We start from the raw sequence: 21,206 nt of genomic DNA, 5'->3' as shown, positions 1-21,206 counted from the left end.
TTTCATGTCTATTTTACAGATGATGAAAACTAAGGCCAGAGATACACTGTGTTTGTCCAACATCATATAGCTTGTTAATAGCCAAGTTAAATTTGGGTTTCTGACCCCCAGCTCAGGACTTCTTGTAAAGATTACATATTCTCAGGGCCAAGAAAAAGGAAAGAACCCTCAATAAGCAGAACTTACACTTGAATCCCATCAGAAAACACCTCTCTGTACAAACAGTACTGTAGTCAAGACAATTCACAAAAGAAACAACCAAGAACAAGATACAAATTCTATACCACAAAAACAAATGATTGGAGAGGAATTCACTCAGCATCCATGAAACTTCTGTGTCTGAGACATCCTGAAATTCTTGGTAACTCAACTGAGGGAGGCTATCAGAGATACAGTCACTCTGGTCAACTTTTTGGAGGTTTTCCCAATCCCTTCTATCAGAGGGTATCAGGATAAAAGAAGTGAAACAAAAATGTTGACTATTTCTTTCCTAATTTCAGAATCCTGAGTTCATAAAACAAGGTAAGCACTTCATATATTATGGGTTTCTGCATATTAACTGAGTGGTTGATGGATTTACTTAATAACTATTATTTTTTTTAATATATATTTATTTATTTATTTTTGGCTGCATTGGGTCTTCGTTGCTGTGCGTGGGCTTTTAGTTGTGGCGAGCGGGGGTTACTCTTTGTTGCAGTGTGTGGGCTTCTCATTGCAGTGGCTCCTCTTGCTGCGGAGCACAGACTCTAGGCACGCGGGCTTCAGTAGTTGTGGCTCGTGGGCTCTAGGGCAAAGCCTCAGTAGTTGTGGCGCATGGGCTTAGCTGTTCCATGGCATGTGGGATCTTCCTGGACCAGGGATCGAACCCGTGTCCCCTGCATTGGCAGGCAGATTCTCAACCACTGCGCCATCAGGGAAGTCCCTTAATAACTATTCTTGAGCACCAATTATGTGTCTAGGACTATTCCTTGCACTCAGAGATATGGCAGGGAACAAAATGGACAAAAATCTGTCTTCCTGGAGCTCACAGTCTAGTGGAGCTTATATTATAATGTTATTATATTTAAAATTCTAGATATTAAAAATAAACACACAGGCAAATTATGTAGTCTATTAGGAGGTGAGATACCATGGCAGGGGATGGGGCGTTCAGAGAGTGCGGGCGGGAATTCCTTCAGTTTGCCTACAGTCCCGTGGGGACAGCGAAGGAGGAGAGGCGCCTTACTAAGCACCACCGGAGGAAAGGGCACAGCCAGCGCCAATGGGTGGAGACTACGGCTTAGGAGAAAGTTTCTGCTTTCTCACCTCAAAAATGGGATTCATAATATGATGTACTTCACATGGTTTTGTGGGATTAAACAGGATAATGTTACCAAGTCCTTGACACAGCACCTGGGACACTTATGCAAGCTTATCATACACCGATGTGTCCCATGAATAAAGGGCATGAGTAGTTTCTTCCTCTCCAGGGCACAAATTATTGGGGTGGGCTGGGGACATGTTAAGGAAAGAGGAGAGAGTGAGTCCATCCAGGTGCCTGGTATGAGAGGTTACAGTCAAACCTCACCTCTTTTACTAACCTTGAGCAACCCACTAACTCACTCGGTTTCCTCATCTGTAAAACGGGAGAATAATAATATCTACCTCGCAGCACTGTTGAGGGGTTTAAATGAGGTCACACATATGAACAGTTTAGCACATGCTCAGTAATGCCTGTTGATGTCATCATCGGTATTATATGTTCCCTAAGGTCTACGCCATGACTGTGAAAAGGAGATTGGAGGACCACCTGGCTGCTGGGGGCCCTTAAGGGCTGAAGGGGGATGGTCTCAATGTTGATCATACAGTAGCTTGAAAACGTCAGTCAGACAATGTCCCTCCTCTGCTTCCAATTCACCCAGTGGAAAAGCCCAAGTCCTTATGGTGCCTACAAGGTCCTATATGACCTGCTATCAGACTACTGCTACTCCTCCCTCACTTGTTCTGATTCAGACATAAGCCTGTTCTGTCCCAGGGCCCTTGCACTTGCTATTTCCTCTGCTAGAATGTCCTTCTCTTCGGTATCTGCAAGGACCACCTCCTCACTTCCTCCAGGCCTTTGATCAAAAGCCATTTAGCAGGAAGGCTTTCTACGACCATCCTACTTAAAATACTCACCACTCCTTCATCACCTTTCTCTTTCATTTTTCTCCATAGCGGTTATCTCCACCTGACATAGTATATATTTACTTAGGCTCTTTAGTGTGCCTTTGCCACTAAAATGTAAGCTTCATTGCAAACTCTCTAGGTGCTTGACGTGCGTTAGGTACTCATTAAATATTTGTTGAATGAATAAGTGAATAAGACATCCTGAATATGTCCCTGCTTCTCAGATTTCGCCAGATTGTCCTTTGCATCCTGAGGGCTGCAAGATCCCCAGCTGTTTGAGGACATGGAGACCCTGAAGTGTGTTGAGAAGCAAAATACAGGCTATCTGCACCATGGAGTTCAAATACTTGCATTCTAGCCAGAGCTTTGCCTCTGTGTAATTTCCTTTCTCTGAGTTTCAGTTTATTCAACTATAAAATGGATTCATAATGAGATTCTGCAGAGGGGTCCCCAAAGGGCTGTTGGGAGGGGAGGATATGAGAGGGTGATTGTGTCGATTGAGTTCCAGGCCCTCTTCCTCCCCCTGCACCCAACCACAGAAGCTCCCCATTCATCAGCTTTATTACCGGATTCTATGGTACCTTTCATTTGCAGGGAAAAAAAAGTTATCTAATGCTTAAAAAAGAAAATTTGAAAGCAGGTAAACTGGATACTGCCTCAGGTCCCTTCCTGCACCAGAATTCCTGGACTCCTGCAGTGGCTTTGAACAAAAGCATTTCCCTTTTTCCAGTCTCAGGAGCCTCCTGAGGCCACAGACTCACCTGGGACATGTGAGTCACCTCAAACCAGCGCAGGATGCCCGGAAGCTTGTACGCGGTCACAAAGGAGGTCCTCTCGATCCACATCGACTGTCCCGTGGGCAGGGGTGGCAAGGGCAGGAAAGCAACACACATGAAACCTGACCATCAGAGTTTGGTGGGAACCCAGCCAGGCCCCCAGGCCTCCTATCCACCCGGAATCAGAATAAAAATTACAAGACTCAGAAATACACTCCCACCTTACCCTGAAGAATTCTTTCCCAAGGTGAAGTTTAAGTTTTCCCTGGATTTAGGTCCAGTAAGTTTTAACCTGGGTCTCTGAACAGGCAGAAGTTTTAGGCAATATTGAATGCATCCACCTGCATTTTCTGGGGGGAGGTCTACAGTGTTCATCAGATTCTTAAAGGGGCAGTGACTCCCCCAGTGCAAAGAATCACAGTCCAAGGGAAAGAGCTGAGAGAGACGTGGAGCTGTCTCCTCGTGCCAGCCTCGGCCCTCGGGAATAGAAGACGGGTAGGTCCTGGCTGGGAAACACACAGTGACACTGGGGACCGTGAACTCCCTGTGGTTGAAAGGTGCATCTCACGCCAGGCCTGGGTTGTATCTTGAGGGTGGAGAGGCTCAAGAAATGAGAAAACAAACCCAACGGAAGAGCCTGGAGAATGGGTGTCATCGTACTAATGGAAGTTAGTGTTCCTTCCTTTGGCTTTGGATCAGATGCCCTCCCAATTCTGACTCTGGCAGGTGTAGGCTCTGGTTGGTAAAGGAGGCCCTGGGCAACGATCAAGGCTGCCAAAGGGTAGGGGAGATACTTACGGCAAACTCATTCTCGGGGTCAACGGTCCCCCTGCGCACTGGCCGGGAGTAGTGGAACTTCTGCACGTAGTTGGACTTATAAAAGCTGCAAGACAGGAAGAGGCTGAGGCTCCTGATAGCAAAACCTGACCTGACCCTGTACTGTCCGGGGAGGCCCACTACAGTAAACTCCAGGTCTGGCAGAGTCCTCGTTGTAACATTTAAAACCAGGCTTTCCTTGTAAGATGATTTAGAAGCTAGTCGGTCTTATGCCCTCAAGAGAACATAGCACCCCTTCGGGTACCCCCAAAGTTGGAATTCTATCATTAATGCACATAGTGGTGCCTGGGTTATTGTTTCTTGTGATCTCAATGAAGGGTCTGGATACATCTAAGGTCCTAGGCTAATGTCCCAGGGATATCTTCCAAGGATTTCTTTAGGTGTCCCAGCCATCCCCCAAATCACTCTCCCTTGAACCTCTAGGGTGGTTCTAACATCAGGGCCAGCAGGGCATGGTGCTAGCTGTATGGTGGTCATCCCCGCCCAAGGGTGCCTGACCGAGAGGTGACGGGAGGCTGAGCTCCAAGCTGAGCCTGAGTGTCTGCTCAGCTGCCTGCACTGGTGTAAGGCCGCTTCTCCCCACAGGAACAGGCCTTTCCTCTCACAAAGGCGCTCCTGCTTCCAACGGGTCTTCCCAGAGGAGAGGCCTTTTCCTAAGCCACTCAAGGTGCTAAACTGGGTGCCTGGGCCTGAGTGGGGTGAGCCAGACAGCTTGGGGGGGGCAGCGTGGTGCCCCACAGATCCCACAGATGCCCTGCTTTGTTGCCTCATCCCTGACCTTGCGATCTGGTATTAAACAGATCACACCTGCCTTCATGCTGCTTCCTCTAATGTCCCCTATTTTATTTTATTTATTTTTTATTTTATTTTATTTTTTGGCTGTGGCTCACAACTTGTGGGATCTTAGTTCCCCGACCAGGGATTAAACCCGGGCCCTCAGCAGTGAAAGCGCTGAGTCCTAACCACTGGACAGCCAGGGAATTCCTCTAATGTCCCCTTTTTACATCGTAATCTCAACACAACCATTGTCAATGCACGACCTTAACAAACGCCTAAAAGATGTCCCTTTGGAGAAAGTGCTCGGCCTGAGCACCGTCCCTCTGTCCCCCACCTGCCTGTCGCCTTTCTGCCCATGCTCTCTGGCTGTGGATTTCTGGAGCCACGCTGGGATCAACCTGAGCAACCGGCTCTCCACGTCCACTTCAGCGAAGCCCACTGCTGCTTCCTGAGGACCCGCTCTGCCACAAGGTGAGCCTCACCCCTCGCTCCCCCCTGGCCATCTCTGGTGTCAGCCTTTTCAGGGGCAGAGCCCAGAGGGGTCATGGGAGAGGTGATGCTTCTCCCAAGAAAAGGGAGGACACGCTGGCTAAGATAGGGAAGGAACTAGAAGACACCAGGGCCTGTCCTGCCACCAGCTCGGCTTGGCAGCCCCATGGGATGCTCCTCCCCAACACTCCCTCCCATGAGCTGTGGGGCTTACTTTATAATCTGGTCAGGCACCGGCTTATTCTTGAACCTTGGGTGTTCATCCAAGACGGGCTGAACAGTGAAACACTGGATGTCTGTGATTCCTGCAGTTAAGAGCTCACAACGTCTTGGTCGGGGGGACAGTTCCAAGCACAGCAGGTCCCAGGTGAGACCTCCCAGGACAGTCCTTCTGGGCCCAAGTTTTTAATGAGTGACCAACCTCAGGGTGCTGGCTGCCAACTAGGTCCTAGTGACTAGTTAGCAGTCACCATGGTCCTTATCACAGCTGCCCGTCACTTGCAACCCAGGCCAGGGCTCAGCCTCTGCTAACAGTTGGTTAGTAGTCCTTAATTATCATTATCATTGCTATATTATTATCATTAACAAGAATAACTCCTAATGCATTTATAGCTGTCCATCAACTGCAGCGCACGTCTCCCCATGGTCTCCTTTCATCTCTCTGGTTTTGCTGAGCAGCATCGTTAACGTAAATCATACTTTCCAGAGACAAGGACATCAAGGTCAAAGAAGCTGGACAACCTGTTGAAGGTCACACAGCTTGTGAGCACAGAGCAAGGTCCTGTATTTGGGTCTTTTAACCCTAAGCTCAGGGTTCTCTGATTCCAGACTTCTATTCAGTGCAGCCCTCTGACCAGCAGCATCACTATCACCTGAGAGCTTGTTAGAATTGGTGAATCTCAGGTTCCACCTCAGACCTACTGAATCAGAGTCTGTATTTTATAAGATACTCAGGTGATTCATATGCACGCTCCAGTTTGAGAAGCACTGCTTTAGAGAAGGCAAATACATTCATTTTGTACTCCAACTCTGAAAGTTTGAGAGTAACTGTCTGGGGCAGGAATGTAAGGCCATGTCCAGGCTCAGTGGGAAAGAGTTCCATGATCGATTAGTGATGCCTGCCATGGGCACAGGATACAGGAGAGGCATCATGTGTGCCAGATCTTTGTCATGCCTGTTCTAGACCTTTACTCATTGTAAACCGATAATATGGCAAGCCAAATAAACAAGGTCAGTAGTCACTGGTCCCATCCCTGGACCTTACTTCCCTTTCCCTACCTTCCATGGCTTCTTTACCCATCTCTCTTCTTCAGGTATCCAAGTACTCTCATCCCTCTATTCTACCTAATGACCACCATAACTCCAAAAACTCTTCCCCTAAGCCTGACACTTCTGCCAACTGAGGAATCACAGACTCCTCTTGTTGGCATTCAAATATGCCAATATTTGAATATGGAGTATTCAGATATTCTAATATGATTCCAACTCATTTCCCACAGTTATCTCTGAGCATCCAACAGACTATACTGTTCCCTTTGTTTGGACTATTCCCCCATAGCTCCATGAACATTCAATCTATCCTCATTCAGGTGTCCTTTTCCTTCCTGACCCTCCAAAGCAACGCATCTGTACTTAGGACTCTTAACTCTCCAGCTCCCTCTCTTCTCCCTTCTGTTGTTTCCCCACCAGACTGTGAGCTTTCTGATGCAGAGGCTAGGGCTCTTTCACGCATAAGAAATGGCCAAAATATAATTCCAAGTTAAATTTAATCCCCCTCCCCCAATAAATTCACTTCATACGAATATGTTGGGGCTTTAATTGTTTTACCTCTGAAGAGTATTTCCACATTAAATGAGAGTGCCTCAGAGAGAGACAGAGAGACACAGACAGACAGACAGACACACACACAGAGGAGAGAGCAAGAGCGAGCAATACTTAACACAAATGAATAAACCTCACTGGAAGGATTTCCATAATCAGGAAAACTACCTACCTTCTCAAGTCAAAGAGCAAACAGCCTTCTCTGGGAGGGAAATCACCCTGGATTAAGTCTAGAGCAGGACTGGCAAACTATGGCCCTCGGGTCAAATCCTGCTCACTGCCTGTTCTTGTATGGCTCACAGCTAAGAATACTTTTATATTTTAAAATATTTGAAAAAAAGAGTATTATGTGACATGTGAAAATATATTAAATTCAAATTTCGGTGTTCATAAATATAGTTTTATTGGGGCACAGTCACACCCGTCCATTTATGTACTACCTATGGCTGCTCTCCCACCACAAGAGAGTTGAGTAATTGTGACAGAGACACATGGCCCACTGAGACTAAAATATGTCCTATCTGGTCCTTTACAGAGAAGTCTGCCAACCCCTGATTTAAAGTAGGTTCTAAACCATGTCTACTGATCTTAGCAATTGGACTTGGCCCAAGAGAAGAATCCAAACCTGTCCTGGAGAAACCAGTGATATCAGAGCCCTCCAATCATGGCCAGTAGGATGCATAGCTTGACTCTCTCACCATGTGTTGAATCTATGCACGGAACTGTAGTCCCAAGGTCTAGGCAGAGGAGAGGGCGGGGGACAGGAGACACCCAACAAAGAGACCTTTGCTTTCAAATGTCTTCCACTACCTGGATACCTAAGTGAGAACAGATGAGATTTGTCCCCTTTTCAAACTGCTTGTCAGCTTTGCAACACGTAAAGGCAAGAGAACAGAGCCTTAAGAGCTTAGATTATGGCAAAAATCTGACCCGAGTTCAAATCCTAGTTCCATCAATTCCTGGGACCTGGTATAAGCTGCTTATATTTTCTTGAGCCTCAGTTTTCTTATTTGCAAAATGCAGAGTAATACTACCCAACTCACAGGATTACTATGAGGATAAAATGAAACAATGCATGAAAATGCCTGGTACGCCATCATGTTACAATAGTTAATAAAGAACATTCTGTTCATTAATCGTAAACAAAACAATGGCATTAGAGAAAGAATGCAGACTTTGAGACAGGTCTTGGAGTTCAAATCTCAACTCCATCATTAACTAGCTTTGTAACCCTAGGCAAACCACCTTACCTCTCTGCCCTGTATGTTCCTTCTCTATGAAATAGGGAAAATCAATACCCACCTAATAGGGTTGTATGGGGGTTAGAAAAATTAGTTATAAAACACTCAGTCTCACGTGTGGCATGAAGAGGATATTTAGCAAATGTCAGCCCTCCCGCTTTCGCTTTTCTACCTGGTTCCTGGAGCTGAATCAGGTCTGCGTATAATGACGTGGCCCAGTCACACGTGCTCTCCCCTCCCACCACGAGTTAAAAGGTCACAGAGTTGTTCAACACCAGGATATCCACTTAGAAGGGCCTTAGTACTAATCCCATGTCTCGCCTATGACCAAACTCCCATTTGTAACCAGCCAGGCCCACCATCGGTTGCATTTCCTCCTGCAAATAACCATGGTAGAGCAGGCATGAAGGGCAGGCGAGCACAATGAAAAGGTTACAGATGAATATTTATCACCGAGGGGAAAATATTTGGATTAAGGTTCGGCAGGCTTAGCAGACCAGCCATGCAACCTGTCGGCCCCATTTTAAAGGATGTAACTTAATTTGTGCTACAGAGTGCAACACAGGAGCCAGGCTAGGTTAACGTACCCCCTCCCCCATCGCTCAGCTGTCTGCCTTATCCCTGGGTCTGTACCCTCTCTGACCCCCTGAGCCCTGACCCAGCCCAGCGTCAGAACCGGCCTTATGAACATGATGCTTTGCTGCAATGGAGCCCATTTCCACCACGCTCTACCCAACCTCACTAGCACCATCTCCTGTCACCTTGGCCTTCTGTGTGCTCCAGAGAGCTGGCTCCATCCGTGCCTCCTTCCCTCCTTCCTTTCTCTATCTCCTCTTTCTTTTTCCTTCTCTCTTGTTTTCTTTCTCTTTCTGTTAACCAGCAAGTATTTTCTGAGAGTTGGCTCTGGGGATTACTGCAGTGAGCAAGGCAGCACAGGTCTCTGCCCTCCCAGAGCTTCTGTTCTAGTTCTATCTTTGAAAGCACAACAGATAAGGACAGACTGAGATCAATTCTCTAAAGCAAACAAACAGGGTTTGAGATAACAGAGTCCAGAAGGCTTCCGATAAGGTGACCAGGGAAGGCCTCTTGTGGGAGGTGACACTGAGTTAGGATCTGATGGGTGAGAAAGGAGCTGGGGGAAAGGCATTCCAAGCAGAGGAAGAGAAAATGCACAGGCCCAGAGGCGGGAACAAGCTGCGCGTGTTTAAGGAACAGAAACAAGATCTGTGCGGCCAGAGAGAAAGGGAAGGATGAGTCGGGGGCGATGACGTTGGAGACACAGGCAGGGGTCAGATGATGGACAGACAGCCTTGCAGGCCTTGGTCAGGAGTTTTGATTTTATTATAAGGGCAACGTGGCACCATTTCAGTTCTTGGAACCTTTGCTTTTGCGGATGATGGTTCTTCCCTCTGTCTGGGACATTCTTCCCACCTCCCACTAACCTTTGGCTCATTACTCACTTTCAACATCGCCTTCCTGAAGGAAGCGTTCCCTGCCCTCCCAATCACGGCAAGCTGAAGGGCTTTCTTTTAGCATTGATCACATTTTTCTAAATGCATATTTAACAATGCAATTAGCTGTTCAATGTGTTTTACTTGCTAGACTGAAAGCTTCCTGGAGGTAGAACCGCTTTGTGAGTGTAGTCTCCAATGCCTTGCACAAGGCTTGGCAGAGTCAGGGCTGGTAGTACTCATCACAAGAATGAAGGAATGAGTGGGTGAGTGAATTTATCAATGAATGCAACATTTAGAGTTTCCTGAGATGGGTTCTTTTTGTATCCCACACTGGACACTAATATTGGCACCACTGCAATGATTCTGGCAGCAGTTCAGTTCTGAGCTCTAAGACGGGGCTCTGTGGACTGAAGTCCCGGCAGGGCTGCCCATGCCTGGCCCTTGGTTGGGGCATTCTTTAAGGATACACTGGCCTGGGGCATTCTTCACATCATCCCCGGGGGCAGAGGTCGTGTTCATCTTCTCTGCGTTGGGGAACTGGCTCATCAGCTGCATCTGGAAATCTTCTCTTCGCTCATACTCCTTCCCTCGGTAGATGAACACTTTGTTCTGCAGAGAAATGACACCCATCAGAGATCCCAGGGCCCAGGCTTGGAGGAGATGGTTCAAGCAAAGCTGGGAGGCTTGTCATGAGCACAGGGCTGTGGTGACCTTCTACAGATCTCCCCACTCTCTGTTTCTCCCCAAGGGAAAGGAAGAGCTCAAGTCACTGACCTTCTAGCTAGACGCACCACTTCTTTAAAAAGATGGGTTCTAAAGGGAGAGGAGATCATGGATGCTGAGAACTTTTTCTTCAAACAATCTTATGTGCAGCTTCCAGAGTAATTCCTCACTCAGCTTTCACTGTGTCACACCCACTCTCCCATTTACATGACCACAAAGTTTCCCTCCTGCCTTTAATGGACCATGTGGGCTGGACCTGTGGGCTGGAAGGGACCAGCATTCGGGTCCTTCATCACTTGGATCCATGGAAACACACTCTTTATTGTTCCTTGACCACGTTAGCTTCTTTTAGACTGGTAGTTTTCAAACAGGGGGTGATTTTGCCTCCTAAGGGATGCTGGCAATGCCTGGAAACATTTCTGGTTGTCACGGCTCCAGAGAGGGCCACTACTGGAACCCAGTGGGTAGAGGCCCAGGATGCTGCTAAACATCTTTCAATGCACAGGACAGGCCCTCACAGCTAAGAGTTACCTGGTCTAAAATGTCCAGAGAGCTGAAGGTGAGAAACCCTGTTTTAGACCATATCTGTGCCACTGTGCTGCCTCTAATGGCCCCTAAATTCTTCTGTCCAAACCCATGTCTGCCACTGACCTTTATATATCAGTGTTTGTTTCCAAACCTGGCCTCTCATCACAAAAGCCTAGGAGCCTTCCAGAAGTTCAGGTTCTTGGGCCTCACTCTAGACCTGCTGAAATGGAGTCTGTGGGAGTGGGACCCAGGAACATGAACTTTTAACAAGTTCCCCAGGGGTCTGTGATGCAGGATCAGGTGTGGGAAGTCATCTCTGTTCCATGCAGGAAAACTTCACTAGCTACCCTCTCTGCAGCTCACTCCGGAGGGCCACCCTTGACTGCCACATCGATTGGTAATGGTGAGTGGTTTATCTCCTTGAGGAGACTCAATCAGGTGAGATCAGGTTTCTTTTGTATCTCCCTGACCTCAGGATTGAACCACAGACTCAAAGACCAGAAGGGAAGCCTTCAGCTGACCTAACGCAACTCTCTCCATGATGAATCAATAATCCAGGAAAGCAGCAGTTCAGACACTGTGCTCCAGGGATCCCTGAGGGTCCCCAAGACCCCGTCAGGGCCTCACAAGATTAAAACTCTTTTCATCATAACAGCCATTTTCCTTTTTCACTCTCATTCTCTCATGAGTATACATTTAAGGCTGCATGATGTGTGGTATCACAACAGACTGAATGAAGAAGCAGATATAAGAATCTAAGCTGCCTTCTCTTAATCTAGATATTTAAGAGATTTGCAAAAATATGAAACAATCTATTCGCACTAATTTTTTATTGGAAAATATAGCCATTTTCATAAAGATCTAATTATCTTAACATACGATGGGTTTATTCTTCTTATTTTTAAATAAATTGATACAGTTAATCCTCCGTGTCTTCAGGTTCTTAATCCATGGATTCAACCGTGTATCACAAATATTTGAAAAAAAATTCCAGAAAGTTCCAAAAGGCAAAACTTGAATTTGCTGCACTCCAGCAACTATTTACATAGCATTTACATTGTATTTGGTGTTGTAAGTAGTCTAGAGGTGATTTAAAGCACTTAGGAGGTTATATGCAAATACTACACTATTTTATACAAGGGACTTGAGTACTGGATTTTGGTATCTGCAGAGGGTCCTGAAACCAATTCCTGGTGGATACCAAGGGACAACTGCATTTAAAAATCTTCTTAGCTTTAGTTTTGAGTATCGTAGATGTAGACAGATAAAGTCTACAAATATAGAAGTTCTTCAGGGGCCTTGATCATTTTTAAGAGAGAAAATGGCCCTGAGACCAAAAGGTCTGAGAACTAGTGCTCTGCAGTGCCTGCTGGGTAGCAGAGCTCCTCCAGCCTCTCTGAGCACCTCATTCCCAGTATGGGGTGCTCACTACCTCACAAGGCAGCTCTGGTTGTTGTGTATGTGGAGAGACACGGGGGGTGGCTGAGGTGCTGACGATAGAGGGGAACTGGGGAGTGTGTGAGGGTGGGAACAGCGTTCAGACAGAGAAGGGCACAGGTTCTGAGCACAGGCAGAGCCTCAAAGCACAGAGAGAGAGCCGGGATGCCAAGGCCGCGGGTCCCTGGCCTGTGTCTGAGTCACCCACAGACTTACCCGGAGAAAGGAGGGGAAACCCTGGCCGTAGTATCCCACAGCAAAGTAGTCTGGCTTGGGTCTGAGGATTTTCATGATGTTTTCATAGAATTTTGCCTGCTGGATCTGAAAGAAGAAAGCTCATAGCTTGTGACAACACAGATGTGTATTAAAGGCACATTCAACTCCAAGAGGCCACAGTTAAGATGGGATCACTCCACCAGAACCAATGTGCCGAGTGCACATGTTTGCACAGTCATGGAACTGTCTGTAATCATAATAGTAATAGCTGTAACCAGATACCCTGTTAATCACTCTACCTGCACCAGCACATTTACTTGCATTGCCCTCATGACAATGCCACGGAATTGTATCTCTGTTTTGCAGATAAAGAAATGGTATCTCACAGCGTAGCCAGGAAGTACGGAACTGAATCCAGCCAGCTGTTCAGAGCCCCCAGCAGCATCGTCACTCCACTCTCACCGGAAGTGTGTTTGTGACGTCCTATGGATGGATAAGTGTTTCTGGATATAGATGTCTTCCTGTGTATGCACACCTAACATATTTCATCAATTCCAAGAGGTGTGTGTTTTTCATATTTTAACAGCTTTGAAAATAGTTTGTGTTTCACTTTACACCTAATGGCATCTTCCAATTGCTATTAACTGGAGAGAAATCATGACGGGGCATGTAAAATAGAATGGTGCATCTTAAATTGGACACAACATGGAAGATAAACGTGTGTGGCCCTGGACATGAAGCCTGTGCGATGTGGGCTTGGTGCACAGATGTGCATGCCCATCAGCGTGTGCATGAATGTATACTGGGTACGTGTGTGTGCATGGATGTGTGCTCTGTGTGTGCCTGTGCACTGCACACGTTTAGAAGGCGTGCGTGCCTCCACACCCACAAACAACTATGTGGACAGACTCAGGTAGATATAAGTGTTTCTTGGTGCAAGTAGTGTGTGTGTTTGCATCATACCTTGGAACACTATAATCCATGCCCATCCCCCCACCAGAAAAAGCTATCAATCGTCTTCCAACATTCTGACTCTCATTTTATAGTACCCTACAAACAGCTGGACTGGCATCTCAAAATGGGCTCAGATGGGGCCCTGGGGTCCTGGCTCTCAGGCCAGCGGGAAGAGAGTGGGGGGAGCAGCCAAAAAGTTCTGCATTTTCCCTGCAGGGGTCACCCCCCAACCAAGCCCTGGCCTCTGCAGCATAAGCAGGATAGGCTGGCTTCCCCCCACTTTCCACTTGCACCACCAAATCACAAGCTTCGGGGAGCTAATGGGAATGGCCAGATGGGGAACATTTTAATGTGATTTACCTGTTAATCAGAAAGCGCACATTTGCGTTTCTATTTAATTGGCCTAGTGATTTGTGGGAATTTTCCTGCAAATGTAGCACAGTGTTTACCGGGTGGGCGAGAGCAGCAGCCCCAGCGCCAAGCAGGTACTTAACGCTCCATCTGAGAAACTCATGAGTTTTCCCAGAAGACCTCCCTTTGCAAATATTCCCAACTGGGAGGGAGATGCTCAGCATAGCCTGGCTCAGCTCAGGCCCTGCTTCCATTCCTTTCCTGGTGTCCTAACCCCACGTGGCTTCCCGCCCCGCCTCCCCCTCTCCCCAGCCTCTCTGCTGAGCCGAGGCCCTGAGCACCCAGCCTCCAGGGCAGTCAGCTCCCCCTGGGGACGGCTTACCAGGTTCTGGCTCAGCAGCTCATAGTCAAAGATTTCCATCTCATACTGTTCCGCCAGCTCCTTGCACAGACTGATGGCCTCTTCCCACATCTACGAGGAAGGTCGTGGAGACAACGGTTAGGGGGACCTCCAGGCTTGCAGAGCCCTTGCTGAGGAAGGGACCAGGGCACCTCTCTCCTGGGACTGAGCCACGGGCCTTACTCTGGGCCGGACCCAGTCCCACACCCAGGGAGCTGAGCGTTTCCCAGGAAGCAGACCTATCCTCTGCCTCTCACCCTAGTTTCGTGATAAATAATGGAACACCCACAGACGAGGCTGAATACTTTATTTACGTGCTCTCGGGATCTTCACAACCACCCTGAGAGGTGACTAGTAGCAGCTGCATTTCCCAGGTGAGAAATGGAGGTTCAGATCAGCAGAGCATCTGCCCCAGGTCAAATGCCCAACCAAAAGCAGGGCCAGGATGCACACCTGAGTGTGACCCTCGACCTTGTGCTTAATTCCCTCCCTTAGAAGTGCTCAGTAAATGAACATTTGACTGCCTCAGCTCCCTGTGTGCAGGTGGGGCAGGGAGGTGGTGACCCCATTTCCCAAAGAGAAATGGTTCACAAGGAAGTAAGAGGGCAGCGAGTTTCTGGGGACAGAGTTGAGGCCAGATCCAGTTCCCCTGATGTTCGCTCTTAGGATCTTTCCACTCTGCCAGTCCGTCACTTTCTTTTTTCCTTTGGCCAACTTTCTTCCCTCCCTCCCTTCCTCCCTCCCTCCCTCTCTTTCTCTCACTTTTTAAAAAAATTGTGGTGAGGACACAACCTGAGATCTACCCACTTAACAGATTTTTAAATGCACAATACAGAATTGTTAACTATAGGCCCAATGTTGTACACAAGATGTCTAGAATGTATTCATCTTGCGTAAATGAAACTTTACACCCATCACTTCTTAACGGCGTTATTTAGGGTGAGTGTGCAGGGGGCAGCATGAAAAAGAGTGATGAAAACTTTTTTTAAATAGGTCTTTTCCATCTTCAAAAAAAATTCTGAAAAAAAAACTCTGGACAGAGGGGGTCCTTTTCATCTGCTCCGTTTTGACTGAAACAAATAGATTATCATTCCATCCTTGATCAAAGGGGTCAGCAACCTCTGCAGAGAGGCAGAGGGAGGTGCTGGGTGGGCTGGAGATCTGGCAATCTCAAGGGACACCCATTACATTTCACATTTGGTTTAAAATGGAAGATGCACCTTAATGGAAAAGCTGGGGGAGGTGGGGGAGGAGAGAGGCGAGGTTGCCAAAACACAGTGTGTGCTTTGTCGCAAAAGTGCTCTCTCTGCATCCAAGCATAAAAATAAATAAAGCCAAGTGCTGAGTGGAGGAGCCACGGCTGTAAACCCATGGACAGCTTAGTGAGCAGCATAAAAATGCTTTATGTGCCAGGAGGAATCAAGTCCACAGACCAGGCTGGGCTGGGGCTTTTTTTTTTTTTTTTTTGGCTGCGTTGTGTCTTCGTTGCTGAGCGTGGGTTTTCTCTAATTGCGGTGAGCGGGGGCTACTCTTTGTTGCAGTGCGTGGGCTTCTCACTGCGGTGGCTTCTCTTGTTGCGGAGCACGGGCTCTAGGCGTGTGGGCTTCAGTAGTTGTGGCGCGTGGGCTCAGTAGTCGTGGCTCAAGGGCTCTAGAGCGCAGGCTCGGTAGTTGTAGCACACGGGCTTAGCTGCTCCACCCCATGTGGGATCTCCCCGGACCAGGGATTGAACCCATGTACCCTGCACTGGCAGGTGGATTCTCAACCACTGTGCCACCAGGGAAGTCCCTGGGGCTTTCTTTAAAACCCCCAGGCCGGGCCAGGGGACTATTTAGCTCAAGTGGAGGTCTTTGCCAACTTCCCACCATAATATGCCAGAAATACTCTCCCCATGTGTTAAGAGATCACTAAGGGGCCAAGGAGGGGGACAGGCAAGGAGTCAGATACCTGGAATTTCCTTCAGGTCTGCCCATGTGGTCACTAAGACCTCTGACAGTCCCTGATCCCTGAGTCTCATACATTAGTTACTGAGCATCTGCTGGCTTCTGGGCATGGTATACACTGACGGAACAGTGATAAAAATGGACAAGACACAGTCTCTGCTTTCATGAAATAGAAGTGGGTAAAGCACACACATAAACAGATGTACTAGTTGGGTTTTGAGGGATGTAGAGGAGTCCACCAGGTAATGATAGATGGACTTATGGAGTAGAAAGTCATTGTGTGTGTCTAGATCAATGAGTCTCCATGAGGGGAGATATGGGGAAAGGAAGTTAAAGGGATGCTAAAGAGTTTGGGCTTCATTCTAGAAGCTACGACAGCAGTGGCTTTCAGGGTGAGCTATACCCATCTGCCCCCTCCTCTCTGCTCCCAAAGTACTTTAATACCACCTGTTCCCGCCTCCTTCACCCGTTATTGCACTACACCAAAGGGTTGTGTGCAAAAAAAGATGATAATCGGTATGTCTGCTCTGCCCACTAGATAATAAGCCCCTTGACACTGGGGATTATGCCTTTTTCCTCTCTCCTCAGCGCAGAGTCGGTTGAACTGGAGGGTTGGCAGAGGACAAGGCTTGACATGTCCTTTTGGGGCTTTCACACTGTGTCCGACTTAGCCCATAAACCAAGAGTAAGCTCTGACATCAAGTCAGCAGGACAGGAGGTTGCAGGGATGGCAGAGCCTCTGCCCTCAAGAGGCTTATAATTGTAAATTATAAAGACAGTGTTCTCCAACTGCTCAGCTCCTGGGAATTTATAAGCCTTTCCACAGACATTACCTCATTTTATCTTTCCAGGGAAGGTGGGAAGATCAGACTAAGACAGATGCAATGAACTGCAGTGACAGAACAGGCCAAAATTAAGTATTAAATTGTGTCTTGATGAACTGTAAGAGGCCTTGCCATTCAGAGCAGAGGCAGAGCTGTACGGAAGCTGGAGGACTCAAGAAAAACTTGACAGAGGAAGTGGCCAGTCAACTGGGGCCTCGAGGGCAGAGTAGGTAATAATGATGACAGCTAAAATTTAACAAGCTACTACTATGTACCAGGTCCTATGTTAGGTGCTCTACATGCATTTTCTCACCTAATTTTCACAATGCAACTAGGAAGTACGTACTGTTAATGTCCCACTATTATGGATGGGGAATTGGAATCTCTGAAAGGCCAAGGAGATTGTGGGTGGTAGAGGAACGAGGCTTGAAACCCAGAGCCTGAGCACTTAACCATCATGCTACGTTTCCTACAGCATTTGGGCTGGTGTTTCCTGAAGGTCCACTGGAGACTGGAGGATGGGCAGTAGCTGGTCTGGCCAACCTCCAGACCTAACCCAACAAAACACCCTGTTCTTGCTGTTTAGAGATCAATGATGGTACCATGATGTCATTCATACATTCAGTTAATTAAGTTATTCAATATATATCTACTGGGCCCCATATGTAAGGCTCTGTGCTAGCTACGGGGCACTCAGCAGTGGACAAGGCAAGTCTCTGTGCTCATGGCCTTCTAAAGTGGGGAGCCAGACATGAGCAAGTAAAAACAAAATGATCAAGGTCATGTCTGATGGTGATAAGCACTTTGAAGATAAGTCAGTAAGAGTGACTCAGGGCAGGAGTGCTGCTGTGTCTCAGGTGGTCTGGGAAGGCCTCCTTCAGGACATGACATCCTTTGCTTGGGCAAAACCCTGAGCTGTGAGAAGGAGCTGGCCATGGTAAGATATGGAGGAGAAATGTTCTAAGCTGGGAAAAGCAAGTGCAAAGGCCCTGAGGTGGAAAAGAGCTTGGCATAGAGCATGTGAGCAAAAGGGAGCCTGGCAGAGATGAAATGAGAGAAGTAGTCAGGGGACAGCTCGTGTGGGGCCTCATGGGTCATGGGAGGGATTGTGTAATTTGTTCTAAGTGGATTGGGAGAGCCATTTGAGATGACTGTACGCAGGACAATGGCATGATCCAATGCATGTTTTATGATCACCGTTTCCCATATGGAGGATGATCTGTTGGGGGGAATAGAGGATGCAGGGAGATTGCTTAGGATTCACTGAGTGTCCAGGTGAGCAATGTTCGTGCCTTGAATGGAGGTGGAAGGAGTGGAGATGGAGAGAAGTGATCAGACGTAGGGTCGGGCGGGAGAGCTGAACAGACCTGCAGATGGATTGGGTGTAAAATATGGGAGAGAACAGTCCTTTCTGGGAGCTAGGGTTTCCACGGAGAGAGGAAGGGCAGGGACCAATTACCTTTCCTTTGTCAAAGTAGCCTATGATGATCTCATAGAGCGTCTCCTTCAGCTGTCGGTGAGTCTGGGGGTGCTGCTGGCCTGTCTGCATGACCTGCGATGCACACTGTTCATCTGACCACTGCGGAGAGAGGACACACACAGTCACCTGGGGCAGGTGTCTCCCCTACTGCTGAGGAGTGGGAGGAAGCCCTGCAAACACCCCTGCCGGCCTCCTTGTCGCCCTGAGTGTCAATCAGAGAGATGCTGGTCTGCAGTTTCCACGGGAAGCGCCTCCTCGTTTCTGTGGAGTTACACTTATTTGACTCTCCACTGGCTCATGTGTATGGCTTGTAGGATTTTTCTCTGAAACCCTGCAAGACATGGTCTCAGCACTTCAAAAGCCAAAGGAAATCTTTCAGACTTTGTCCTGCTCCAGCAGCACTTTTAAGAGAAGAAAAACAGCTCACAGGGCATGCTAATGATTTACAGTTGATGTTTGGATGTTATATAAAACAGTCTGAACGTTATGTAAAACTGCAAGACGTATCTCGGGTGTTGCTGTTGCTGCTGAATGTGAAGGTCACTAGAAACCTTATGTGACCAGACAAAGCAGTGCAGAAAAGTAACCTGCCAGGTTAAGAGTCTGGGGACACAGAACAAAACAAAATTTATTTGGCTAATTCTTTTTCTTTTTTTTTTTAACTCTTCAACTTGCTGTGAGGGCTCCATGGGGATCCCAGCATGAATCCCCTTTACTGGAAAGGCAGTACCTTGAGAAGCCAGGTGTGGAGAAGGAGTGTATAGGCAGCCTCTGTGTAATTTTCACAGTCCAGGTGAAGGTCGCGGAGTTTGTACAGGTACCTGTTTGGGGAAATATGCTAAATCACCAGGTGCAATAATAAGCAGGCAGGTGGTAGGGCCAGGCCAGAAAGAACAACTGGGTACCTCTTGGAGTCACAAGGGAGTCCTCCATTCCCTCTATCCAGACTCGCATGGGTGACAATGATTAGCACCTAGCACTCGTGGGGCATTTAGTGTATGACGGGAATCATGCTAAGTATTTTAAATGCCTCAGATCATTTAATCTGTCTGACAATCCTGTAAAATAGGTCCATTGAGAATTCTCATTTACAGATAAGAAAATTCTGGCCTGGAGAAGTTAGGTAACATTCCAGCCAGTATTCAACTTGATACTGAAGACTCTGCCCAGTGCAATACAACAAGTAAGGGAAATCAGGGAAGGAGAAATAAATAGCTTGTCAGAGGTCATGTGCTAATGAATGAAGAACTGGAACGTGATCCCAGTCTAACTGCCTTCAGAGCATATGCTCTAATCATTGTACGACTCCAAGGGCATGGACAAGCCACAGCACTGTAAAGGGCAACTCCTACCCTCTCTTCAATGCTCTCTAGATGTAAAGGAACTGAATTTTCTGATAAGAAAAGGAAGTGGACCAGGGGCTAGAGATTGGATATTTACGTGGAGGCCTGGAGCTGGCAGCAGAGAGAAGCTACTATTCAACTGTAATCACATTCCCATCTCCCACCCTTTTCCAATGTGACAATCCAGTTCTGAATCCTAGAATGAGTCTACAGTTGAAAGGTGTTAAGAACAGGACAAGAACAAAGGAAGGGAGCTTAGGTCAATTACCTGATACATAGTAAGTGTTAAGGGGCAGCGAATTCACTTCTCTGTGCCTTAGTTTGCTCATCTGTAAAATGGCAGTGCTCACAGAACCTACCTATAGAGTTGCTGGGCCTATAAAGGGACAAGCAGATCATGTATAAAAGGCTCTGCGAATGACAGCCTGCACTGCTGCTAATAAATGCGAGTATGCACTGAAAGTGATTAGCCCGTAGCTAGTGCTGAGCAGTGACAGCTATTATCTATTATCATTGTGAACCACGTTCTTCTACAAAACATTCCCTCCTGCCACTGTTGGAAACAGAATCCAGAGCCAAAAAAAAAACACTGCTTTGGTGACTTGCATGTCATCAGGAGCATTTATTTAAACCCAGCTCTTAGTAATTTGGTGAAGGGAAGATGCTGTGATGTGATGCCCTTGGTCCTTCCTCCAAGAGGAAAGGTGCTGTCTGTAACCATGCCAATATTCTGCCTTGGCTATCTAACTACAGGGAACAAAGGGCTTCTCAAGCATCTGTACTCAAAGCAAGTCTCAATGCTCAGGCTTAGATTCCTTTTATAAGAAAGCTTTCTGCTTAGAATGTCACCCAAGGAGGAGCTAGAGCTTAATGTCCCTGCCTACATAAAACGTGGCCAGAGGGCCAAATGGAGGCTGCCTGAACTCAGGGTAGGGACTGCCAAAGATTTTAAGGGGAAGAAAGTTCAATTAGTGGTTTCTGATAACTAATCAGCTAGTGACCTTTTGCTCATTTATTTATTCAATCAGCAAAGTTGTACTGAGCACACAGGCTGTACCAGGCATTAGAGATAAATGGTGGCAAAAGCAGATGCCATTCTCAGGGTTTGGGATTTATAATTTAGGAAAAGGGACAGGCATCAATCAAATAATCAAATAAGTAATTGTAAAAATACAGCTGTGATCAATGCCGTGAAGGAGAGGTCTATGGTACTATGAGACAGGACTCATCCAGGTAGGGCTTCTAGAAAGGTTCCCCTAGTGTGACAGTTGGGCTGGGATCCCAAGGTAAGAGGATGAGTGGGGGAGCATCCCAGAGAGATTCTTCATTCATTCATTCATTCTACTAATGGGTGCTTTATATATTATATCAATTCATCCTCCCAACAATTCTTTTATAGGTAAGAAAACTGAGACCTACACTAGAGTAGATAGAGCTAGAAACAGATAGAACCAGGTTTTGACA

General features: G+C 47.2%; 1 protein-coding gene across 1 annotated transcript in view; it reads right to left on the bottom strand.

Moving 5' to 3' along the window:
* DOCK2 (dedicator of cytokinesis 2) overlaps positions 1-21,206 on the bottom strand; it is a 416,651-nt gene that overhangs the window by 20,103 nt on the left and 375,342 nt on the right. The window contains exons 37-44 of the mRNA XM_061188995.1: positions 19,130-19,220; positions 18,379-18,498; positions 14,135-14,224; positions 12,448-12,552; positions 10,011-10,152; positions 5,242-5,323; positions 3,723-3,807; positions 2,910-2,996 (exon numbers count right to left, since the gene is read on the bottom strand). Of these exons, the coding sequence (XP_061044978.1) occupies positions 2,910-2,996; positions 3,723-3,807; positions 5,242-5,323; positions 10,011-10,152; positions 12,448-12,552; positions 14,135-14,224; positions 18,379-18,498; positions 19,130-19,220 (802 nt within the window). The remainder of the gene's footprint in view (positions 1-2,909; positions 2,997-3,722; positions 3,808-5,241; positions 5,324-10,010; positions 10,153-12,447; positions 12,553-14,134; positions 14,225-18,378; positions 18,499-19,129; positions 19,221-21,206) is intronic.

This window comes from Eubalaena glacialis, chromosome 4, assembly GCF_028564815.1.
Source record: "Eubalaena glacialis isolate mEubGla1 chromosome 4, mEubGla1.1.hap2.+ XY, whole genome shotgun sequence".
In the NCBI taxonomy this organism is placed as follows: domain Eukaryota; kingdom Metazoa; phylum Chordata; class Mammalia; order Artiodactyla; family Balaenidae; genus Eubalaena; species Eubalaena glacialis.
Note: the sequence above shows the minus strand (reverse complement) of the source record. Positions and strands in the feature narration are given on the sequence as shown.